The 10,350-nt window shown below is 41.4% G+C and overlaps 2 protein-coding genes across 2 annotated transcripts; both read left to right on the top strand.

Annotated features, from left to right (window-relative positions):
- Positions 1 to 2,198: 2,198 nt before the first annotated feature.
- Positions 2,199 to 5,741, top strand: gfod2 (glucose-fructose oxidoreductase domain containing 2). The gene is made up of 3 exons (XM_030766709.1): positions 2,199 to 2,451; positions 3,776 to 3,954; positions 5,016 to 5,741. The coding sequence occupies exons 1-3, from the start codon at positions 2,199 to 2,201 to the stop codon at positions 5,694 to 5,696; spliced, it is 1,113 nt and encodes a 370-aa protein (XP_030622569.1). The 3' UTR covers positions 5,697 to 5,741.
- A 1,798-nt stretch (positions 5,742 to 7,539) lies between these two features.
- LOC115805753 (SAFB-like transcription modulator) lies at positions 7,540 to 9,924 on the top strand. The gene is made up of 3 exons (XM_030766429.1): positions 7,540 to 7,705; positions 8,265 to 8,768; positions 8,985 to 9,924. Exons 1-3 carry the CDS (start codon positions 7,573 to 7,575, stop codon positions 9,356 to 9,358), a joined length of 1,011 nt encoding a protein of 336 aa, XP_030622289.1. The 5' UTR covers positions 7,540 to 7,572; the 3' UTR covers positions 9,359 to 9,924.
- Positions 9,925 to 10,350: the final 426 nt, after the last annotated feature.

The raw sequence follows: 10,350 nt of genomic DNA, 5'->3' as shown, positions 1-10,350 counted from the left end.
TACAAAGTACAGTCAGTAGGGAATGATCAAGACTCCTTCCTCCATACAGGATCACTGAAACTGGATGATTATCAGCAGGAAACGAGGAAAGGAATTGGGAAAAAAATCAATATGAAAATAATAAAGAATAAAATATGATGGATTAATCCCATTGATAGATAAAATAAGTTGTATAATTCTATATCATGAAAGACATGTAAAAGCCTGCACAGTCATATAATAATATGTAACAGATAAAACGCCTAATACACTCTATAGATGAAACGTGAGGCATGAGAAACACCTGGAGCCCTGATCAATGGTTTCTTTGAGCATTGAAGGAATTTACCACCCCGCTGAGGTTGCATACAAATCCTTTTTTTTTTACTTGGAATTTTTCTGAAACAAATTTTTTAGTTAAAATTTCGCAAATTCCAGTGTAACCACTGGCAGTGTTATAACAATGCGCATAAATATCCTATAACAGAACCACAGTGTCATTAGACCCTGTTGACTTCCTAGCCCGTCGTGGGATAGGTGTGGCTGAAGCTTTGGCTGAAGTATTGTTTGGGTAATGTTGTCTGCGCATGCGCTAGTCATACTCAACGGCTTAGCTGTGAGGCACTCCGATAGCTAGGCACGAACAGAGTCTCTTAGCAGGCAAGACCGCAGTTGTATGTTATCAGACTTGACTATGTGCAGGCTACCGGATTAAATATAGTTTATTCGATATTATACGCAAACTGCACTTAGCCTGGTAACGTTCATTGGTAAGCAGTAGTGTGTTTTGTGGTTTCTTCCTGATTAAGTGACGGGATGGTGAGATCAGAAGGTAGCGATGCCCCATTGTAACCAAAAAGACCTGCCCTAAACAAGACAAGAAAAAAAAAATACATTGGAGACCTTGGAAACTGGACGGGCTGTGGTGAGTACCTAATAGTTTTATTAGAGGCACAAATTAACGTCTACAAATTAACTATATTACCGGAAGCACACGCAATTACACAAACACGGTCCTTGTGCTGTTCCATTGAACTGATCCCTTGTTTCGCGAGATGCTCTCCTTCTTTGTAATCTTATTTATTACAGGACTAGTCACGGCTCACAAATTTGGTGGTAGGACTAAAGAAGCTGCTGTTCGGAGTTGTCGTTGATATGAAGTGACTTCACATTGCAGCAATTCTAAGACACTTTGTTAATTGGGTTCAGATGCAATCTTTTTTATTTTGATTTTTATTTTATAAAAATACATTTTCTTTCACAACTGCATGTACAGTTTGGTCGGGGGTTGTGTTGGAAAAAAACAGGGAGGAAATGCAAAGCATTATGCTCTAGGGCAGAGGAAGCGCTGATAGGAACACGTACACCTGCGTCTATTGCGAGAGAGAGAAAGAGAAAGAGAGAGAGATGTATAACCATCTTCTGAGATATAGGAGCGCTTCCGAACGCCCTGTTTTGAACTTGCCCTTTTTAAGTAGGTGCGTATTCTTTATTATGTACGTTACGTTAAATTAAATTTGTCAATTGAGCAGGACAGAGGTGTTATATCATCGTGACAAGTTGAGGGATAAGATAAGGAACGAGTAATCGCTTCACTTTGCGTGGAAGCAGGGGCTGTCAGTCCACGTCACCTGCTTTATCTGAGGTATTTTACAGTTTAGTTTTATCAAGAAAACACTTAAATGATAGATAAGTACATTTCTGGTTTTTTATTTACTATGTTTGAAAACCAGTGTTGAGGCTTTGTTTGGAGAACTCCTCACAGATTAATTGCATGACAACAAAGTCATAGAATGCCAGAGATTTCCTTTCTTTCATTTTTATTTCACCTTTCTACTTACAGGAATGTTCGAATGGTCATCTGACAAGATGAGAATTTTAAGTGTCCCCTCTCTCCAATTTTAGCACACAGCAAATTAACCCCTCAGTGCCCCTGAACCATTGCATCGTTTCCATTGTTCCACTGTTTTGTAAATGTTTAAGGAGTAGTTTGTACCTTGTGCCAGCACCTTGTTCCTTTGACACATCTTTGTGTTTGCATTCAATAAGCAGACTAATATCTAGCTACATGTGTGTTGGGAGTCGGAATGTAAGCGTCTCTATTTCCTTTTCTCTAGGTTCATCCTGTTGTCGCTCTGTTTGGCATGGCAGGGTGAACATGATGTCTGAAGAAGAGTGAGAGTGCGTGTATGAGGCAAATTGTACATTTGTGAGTGAGAATGTTGCCAGGTGTGGGTGTGTTTGGGACGGGGCGCACGGTGCGTGTGTTAGTGCCGCTGCTTCAAGCTGAAGGTTTCCCAGTTCAGGCTGTGTGGGGACGGACTCAGGAGGAGGCAGAGTCACTGGCCCATGAGCTGGACATACCGTTCTCCACTAGCCAATCAGATGATGTTCTGCTGCATCCAGATGTTCACCTTGTCTGTATTCACACGCCTCCTCCACACACAAGGCAGATTGCTGTTAAAGCACTAGGTAAAGCATACACATTGTCATACATACTAATAGCCTGTTTTGACAGCGGTGAAATATGTAAATTATGTAAAATAAGCTGTTACTTCTGAATGTATTGAACATTGTCTTCAAGAACATGAACTGCTTATTCAAAGATAGGGCTGAAAATTGTCATATGGCCAAACATAGAATAATATTCTCAGCTGGTTTAACAGAACATACTGTCTCTCACTTTGACAATAGTAGCTTGGTGTTTTGAGACATGAAATGCATTATTCAGTGTGATGGAGATTTAAATCAAAATATTAAATTGAGATATATATATAGTAGATATGGTTATGTCCTCAACACTTAAGTGCATGCCAGTAATTGTTTATAGATTTTTACAGACTTGCACCCATATTTGCACCTTCAAAACCACTACAAGTGTTTCAACAAATAGTTTAAACACAAACACTCACTTTGTCAGTCTGTTTTCTGGCCTGATTTTTGGCCTCTGCCAGAGTATTTACAGTGTAAACACAGGTACAAAGCTTCAGGCATTACAGAGTCAATTAGTATCAGAGCTTACTGGTCTTTCTCCTCACTTTAAGCCCCACCCCACACAACAAACAGAGAGAGAGAGCCTGCAGATTCTCTCTGTCTCTGTCTCTGTCTCTGTCTCTGTCTCTCTCTCTCTTTCTCTCTCTTTCTCTCCATAACTCTCTCCCTCTCTGTTATTCTCTTTTTTCCTGTGTTGGATATCACCTTTATTATCATGCTTGTAAATGACTGTGTCACTGGCTGTGTTATATAAAGCCCTTGCAGACCGGAATACAGTTCTTTAAAAGAAAAGCCATCGTTTATTTTCAGCGCAGAACAGAGTTTGGGAAATGTAGATCTGATAAGGTGTTCAGAACAGGGCTGATCTCCCCAGATCTCTGTTGCATTTCCTGCCTCAGTCTATGGCGGAGGTGGATGTGGTCGGTTGTTTGCACTCAGGAAAGAATTCTGGAATGTTCTCTGCTAGCCATCCTGAGTATTGACAGTGAAGTACACGCACAAGCCCCTTTCAGACATGAAACCCGTTTATCAGGCCATGCTGGAGGATTCTCTCATTCAGATACTCAAGCCACATAGTCCTGAATTTCTTGTTAAAAATAAACCCCTTTTTATGACCCCATTCTCTGGTGTTTTTACAGCTACTCAGTCTTTGAGGGGTTACTTTTATACAATATTCCAATATAGATCAGGTCAGCCTGCTATGATGATCATTAACCAACAGTGTCAAACACCCTTAGTAACTAACTTATTTATAAATAAGTACAAGCACGAACTTTCTGTCTTTATCTATGCGTTTCTGTAGGGATAGGGAAAAACGTGATCAGTGAACAGGCTGCTACGTGGACTGATGCCTGTAAGATGGTGACAGCAGCGCGTTATTACCCACAGCTGATGAGCATTATGGGTAATGCCCTTCGCTTCCTCCCTGCCTTTGTCCTGATGAAGCGTCTGCTGGGGGAGGGCTACTGTGGGACGTTACAGGTACATTCTAACAAACTCAGTACATCATGGGAGGTTTCGACGATACTCGGTGTTTGAGCATCAGTAGATAGGCAGTCACCAAATGTAGATCAATGAGTTTACAATACACTTAAACAGAGTGTGCATGAGATAAATGAAAGTGTGGATCAGTAAGTCTCAGCAACACTAGAGAGAGTAACAGAGGGGGCTTGGACAAATGTAACAGGGCAAGCCATGACACCTGGGTTTGAAATTTTAAACATGTTTGTGAAAGGTGTTCCTTTTATATCATGGGCCTTAGAGGCTTTCAGTGTTGGTTTGATAACAGGAGATATGTGAGTGAGATCAGCAAACAGGCAACAGCACAGTCACAATCTCGTGATACTTTTAAAGCTTCTCTGTGGAAACAGTTAGGCTAGTTTAGGGTTTTCCACAAACATGGGTACCTCCTTTTTTTTTTTATGTGCAAAGTCATTACTAAGTTGAACTTGAAAAATTGATCATACTCCAACTGGCTAGACAAATGTATTAGCCTGATGCTAATGAACACAGACACTGCTTCTCTGTGTGTTTACAAACAAAGAGTTGTCGCTTTTCTAAAGTTGTTTGTTTCGAGGTAACACTTACGACACTCTGTCTGTGTAATTACATAGGTGGTAAACACCTCATAGTACAGATTTACACTTAACAGTTTTCCAGTGATTGTCAAAACATCCCTAATGGGAACACACTGTGTGTGAGGTGAAGTTTACAAAGATTCACCCATGAAGGTAGGAAGAGTAAAGCAGCTTTTGTTGACAGTGGCCAAACATCACGTATACTGTTAACCCAGGTTAGTGACTTTATGTGGAATGATAACAACAAGCACTGAGCCCCAGTGGAACTCAGGTGACAAAGCTGTTTGATATCAGGAGGACCATTCTTAGCTGGCTTCCTTTTAAGAGCAAGAAAACCGCTGAATTTCAAGATCTAAAAGTTCACTTTACTGGATGTGAGGTGGACATTTCTCACAGACACACACACATACTGTGGAATACAAGTCATAAATGCTTTTTTTCCTGTTTTTCCTACTCTGCTGTCAGGTGTGTGAGGCCCGTGTGTATGGAGGCTCTTTACTTAGCCAGTCGTATGGATGGGCGTGGGAAGAGCTAATGGGGGGTGGAGGACTGCATACAGTCGGCTCCTGCATCATTGACCTGGTGAGTCACCTGACAGGTGTGCGAGCTGTGCGTGTGCACGGAATGCTGCGAACCTTTGTACGTCAGGGCGGGACAGGAGGAGGCGGGATTCGCTCAGTTACTGCAGACGACTATGCCTGCTTTCAGCTGCTGATGGGTGGGGGCGTGGTCTGCAGCGTGACGCTAAACTTTAATCTGCCGGGCGCCAACCTGCATGAGGTCATGCTGGTTGGCTCGTCGGGGAGACTGATTGCCCGGGGAACAGAGCTGTACGGGCAGCGCAGCGGCATGCAGGAGGAGGAACTACTGCTGAGTGACAGTGGGGCGGGATCAGAAGCAGGCCCTGCTGTCAGAGGACTTGTAGCCATGGTGACTCAGCTCCGCCTCTCTTTCCAAGCACAAGAGGATCGTCGCTCGTGGGCCAGATCCCCAGTTTCCATGGCAGCCTCGTTTGAGGACGGGCTTTATGTACAGACAGTCGTGGATGCCATCAAACGGTCCAATCGCACGGGAGAGTGGGAGAGCGTGGAGGTTAAGACCCAGGAAGTAGACCCTAACCACAACCACCATAACATTGCAAAATAAAACACTATACGCTTACACAACAAAAATACACCACCATACAGCAATTGAAACCAATGCACATGCACACTTTCATCCCAGTAAACATATCATACACACGCACGCACACACACACACACACACACACACACACACAAACTTTAAACTAAGTGTATAAACTTTTCAAAGCCATCAGAGGTCTTCTCTGATTGGCTAAGACAAAAAGCTCTGGAGTTTTATCACTGGATCTGAACTTATAAATGTAATTACTTATTGTAAGTTTCTCAATAGTATGTGTAAGTACCCTCTAAAAAGAGACTTATTTTTGAATTTTAAATGTGAATTTCCTCTAACTTTTAGTAAGAATGTTTCAGAAAGGACACATTTGGACCTTTTTGCTGCTGTTTTTTTTGTGTGTGTTGTGTGGGTGCTTGTCTCTTTGTGCCTTTATGAGGCCACGTACTGGTATTTTCTAGACTAATGAGACCCAGTATGTGTTGGGCCTTTAGTTAGTTTGCCTTTAATCTGCCTACTGTGAGTTACCCTGCTGTTAATGCACAGATGCTTTTGTTTCTACTAAGGGTTTGTAGTTTGTATTTATATTTTACTGCAGAATGTGTGTTTTTGTGCTGACATTGCATTACAGAGTGTGTGTGTAGGGAGAAGTAATAAAACTTTTCTCGGACTTTGTTACGTGTGCATGGTTGTGGTTACATTTCATTTTTGTAGAGTTTTACCTCATTTTCTCCACTTTGTCAAGTCCAATTCCTTGCTCACCATCAAATGTTTCTCCTTTTCCACAGGAATGTCTTTGATTTTGGAAATTTAAATACTCATAAAATGTATCAAGGAAACATCAGCCTTTCAAGTTGAGCAACTGGAAATGAACATAAGTGAATAAGCCAGCATAAATTTTATTTAATGCTATTTATCTGTCTTTATCTCTTAATCAGTTTTGTTTGGGATATCAAAAATAGTTACAGTCAACTGGGGAAACTAGTGCTGTGGCAATAGATGCAAAAGGCTTTTCAATTAGTGGCTTTGGTATACATAAGCCATGACAACATCACAGAAGTTTTACGGTTTTTAGCAAGTGCATACACAATCCTTGAAACAATGACTCACCTTAGTTAAATTCTTAAATGTAAATGTTGCCACATATTACAAGTCAAATACCATTTCTCATCAAAATCAAACTAAACCTCCCCATCAGAAACCTATTTTAAAAACGTATTCAGGTCTATCGTATCATCTCCGGACTCACATTTATATGATGAAATTAAAAAAAAAAATCAGAATTATTCTATCAAAAATTATTCCAGAGCACATTATACCTTGAAGAAAAGAGCTTTGCATGCCAGATAATACCCTGATTCTGGCCTTATTTAGTCACAAGAATCCACATAAACCATAAAATAAAAGGCTCACCTGTGACCCCTTTTATTCATGTTACAGATAAGTCTCTGTAACAGATAATTTATGAATAAAATACAAGAAATGAAAAAAAAAAAATTAGCTATTAACTGTAATTGCACTCTCTGCACTTAAGTGCTCGGGAAAAGTGTTCTTAGTCAGGAAAACTAAGACCTGTGTGTTCAGAATTGCTCAATATGTGTCAGGAAAGCTAAGACTTATGTGTTCATAATTAGTGGCTAGTGTGGAGAGTATTGAAATGTATGCACACATAACTACAAAGTGCTCCGTTTCAACAGAGCCGTTTCGTGGTTTAGACGCAAGTACCAGTTTCTTTCCGCCGGGTCAGTAGGTGGCAGTAATACAAAAACATTTCCAATATTATTACAATAGGAAGGCCTTCACAAAAATGGCGGCACGAAAACGGAGTATAGTGTGGTCATATTTTCATTCTGAAGATGATAAAAGAGTTCTCTGTTTGTTATGTATGAAGTCTGTCTTATATTTCGGGCATACGACAAATATGCTCCGTCATTTACGGACCAAACATCCGAGTGAATTCTCAGACGTGGGCAAGAAAAAGACCCCTCCTGCGCTAGTCCAGCCAAGCCAAGTCGATGGTTTGATCCTTATTTATTATTGTTGTTATTATTATTATTTCTGCTGCTGCTTTTGTTGTTGTTTTTGTTATTGTTATTGTGGGTCTCTGATACAGCGTGTGATGTTGTGCTCCACCATAGACACATGCCACTTTTATTTCTATCCGCCTCCCCCTGAAACTCTGAGCGATTGCACCAAGCGTACTGTGACGAACAGTGACACTAATGGCTGACCGTTATGTGTATGTAACTAACTAATCAAGCGTCTTGAATTATTCAAGTTGTCTGAACACACATGCTCAAAAGAATTCTAAACCTATGTCAAATTTGTAGAACACTATCAGATCGTTAGTCATCAGCGGTTGCAGGTCTTAGTAAACAGGAGGTACTTGTTTGAAGCTACTGGCCATATTTAAGGTTATAACCTTTTCCACTCCTCTGTAAAATGTGTGCTGTCAATGAGGGCAGATTTTCATATCGCCACATCTCCACATAGCAGGTAGTTTAGTGTGAAGACAAGGTTAGATTTCACAGTTTCATTCATGAACTATTATTCTGTGTCTTATGTTCTGTTCTTCAGTGATTGTAGATGATGAGCAGGGAGACACTGAGCCTGTAGAGAGTGACACTGATGTGGACAGAGCCATTAAGGGAATCCTGCAAACTGCCGTGGGTGAAGAATCAACGGTTGGAGAATCAGGGGACGTCCCGGAATGCGATGAGCAGGGTGTGAGCGGGTCATCCTTGGTCGTCGTTCCCTCGAGAAAATGGAGCGCTGTATGGGAGCACTATCAGAAAGTAGAAGAGAGAAGAGTGTTGTGTTTGCTATGCATGGAGAAAATCCAGCACCAAAGTAGCACAAGCAACCTCATCAGACACCTGCAAAAGAAGCATCCCACCCAGTATGCACAGTTAGAGGACCAGTCACAGAGACGCATCAGCAACAAAGACACGAACGCACAGCCTAGCCCTTCTACTCACACAACCAGCAAAATTCAGCAAGCGGGGTCACCAAAACACATCCCGCTAAATCACGCCCTCCAAGTGCCACTTCGTCATTCCAGCCACACACCGGCTTATATAGGTACAGTCTGACATGCACGTGTATGTAATACATGATACCTGTATTTAGGTGAATCAGTTAGTCAGTTCATTTTTACCACCACTGCATAAAACTAAGAAAGGTGAAGGGAAAACAAATGAGGTCTGACTTGTTTGTAAAAAAAAAAAAAAAATGCAGTGCCTTTTTCTCACCTTTTTCTGCTCTTTTTCTCCCCTTCACACACACACGAACATTCAGCAAAGGAGTATTCAGAAAGTCGCCTGTTGGAGCGGGAGCGGGAGCTGACGGAGGCGTTAAGGCGAGTCCAACAGGAGGAGAAGCAGAGTCTGGAGCAGCAGAGAGAGTTACTGCAGCAGAGCCGCGCTCTGGAGACCGAGAGACGCGCCCTTCAGAATCAGAGACATGACCAGGAGGATGAAGCCTTCCGGCTTAAGAAAGAGAAAGAGGAACTCGAGCGAGAGAGGGAAGCGTTACAGAAGGAAAGAGAGAAATTACAGAGAGAGAGAGAGGAGTTACAGAGAGAAAGGGATAAACTAGACAGACAAAGGAGGGGACTGACTGAAGAGAGAAACTTTCAGAGACCAGAGGTAGAGTGTGAGGATGACAACTGACGCAAGTCGGACTTGTGAAAACAGATTTCCTTTTTTTTATGTTAATAAACCTGAAGTTTCAGTGATGGATCAAAGAAGGTCCCCCATTCAACCCATTACATCTTATTGATTGCCAGGGCTCTGCTTTGAGTTCAACATAATCACTGTCTCGTCGTGCGTTGTTCATGTGAAATATGTTGTATTTTCAGTAGGTTATTATGTAGACACAGGCTTGATGGTTTAAGACCAGGTTTGTCGATATGTATGTGTATAGTACACCTCAAAGCTTGACAGAATGACTGGATGAAGATGATGGTTTGTGTCTCCAAGGTGGACAAGATTTGGCAAACTTGAGCAGTATAGATGTAGGGTACCTTGAATAACCTTCTTTATCCTCTGAAGTCAGCCATGTAGATGTCATTTCCCCTGCAAAAGCTGGTATTTCTAAAAATTTGAACTTGACATGAAGATGCACATCCGTCAATGCATACCTCACACCAGGTTTACAGACATCTTCAGAAGCAAAAACATGTACTCAGCATTTCATTTTTCTAAACCTTTACAGACCTGTCCATCATCAGTCAAAACAAACATATGTATATTATTATACATATAGGACTGAATATGTAGGCCATTATTTTATTATTCACTTCTAAATCAATATATTTCCATGTGTTCTTGGTGCACTGGCTGTACATGTGCTTTAAGATGACATGGCAAATGGCACAGTATACAGTGAGACAGAATTTTGGGACTTCTTGGCATACTGGGATTTTTGGGGGGTTTTTGAAGAGAGCTTCTGTCAGACCTCCTTACAGCGTATAGGTATGTGCCAAAGCAGTCTCACTACTACACCTGGTACACATGTGTAGCTTCTGGACTACAAGCACTTTTCAATCAGAGCTTGGTGACAAGCTGAGTACTTCTGAGTCCAGTATGTATCGGCGTTTGTTTCTTTCATGGAAGATGTCATCATCAGCCGTTCCTGCATATTCTATTAAGGGCCGTTATTC

The sequence above is a fragment of the Chanos chanos genome, chromosome 2 (assembly GCF_902362185.1).
Source record: "Chanos chanos chromosome 2, fChaCha1.1, whole genome shotgun sequence".
NCBI lineage: Eukaryota > Metazoa > Chordata > Actinopteri > Gonorynchiformes > Chanidae > Chanos > Chanos chanos.
Note: the sequence above shows the minus strand (reverse complement) of the source record. Positions and strands in the feature narration are given on the sequence as shown.

Excerpts from the sequence above, each read along its gene's own strand:
- gfod2 (XM_030766709.1), top strand. The coding sequence starts at position 2,199 with ATGTTGCCAGGTGTGGGTGTGTTTGGGACGGGGCGCACGGTGCGTGTG. Across the intron at positions 2,452-3,775 it reads GATTGCTGTTAAAGCACTAG|GGATAGGGAAAAACGTGATC; the intron begins GTAAAGCATACA and ends GCGTTTCTGTAG. Across the intron at positions 3,955-5,015 it reads GCTACTGTGGGACGTTACAG|GTGTGTGAGGCCCGTGTGTA; the intron begins GTACATTCTAAC and ends CTCTGCTGTCAG.
- LOC115805753 (XM_030766429.1), top strand. The coding sequence starts at position 7,573 with ATGAAGTCTGTCTTATATTTCGGGCATACGACAAATATGCTCCGTCAT. Across the intron at positions 7,706-8,264 it reads CCAGCCAAGCCAAGTCGATG|TGATTGTAGATGATGAGCAG; the intron begins GTTTGATCCTTA and ends TCTGTTCTTCAG. Across the intron at positions 8,769-8,984 it reads CCACACACCGGCTTATATAG|CAAAGGAGTATTCAGAAAGT; the intron begins GTACAGTCTGAC and ends ACGAACATTCAG.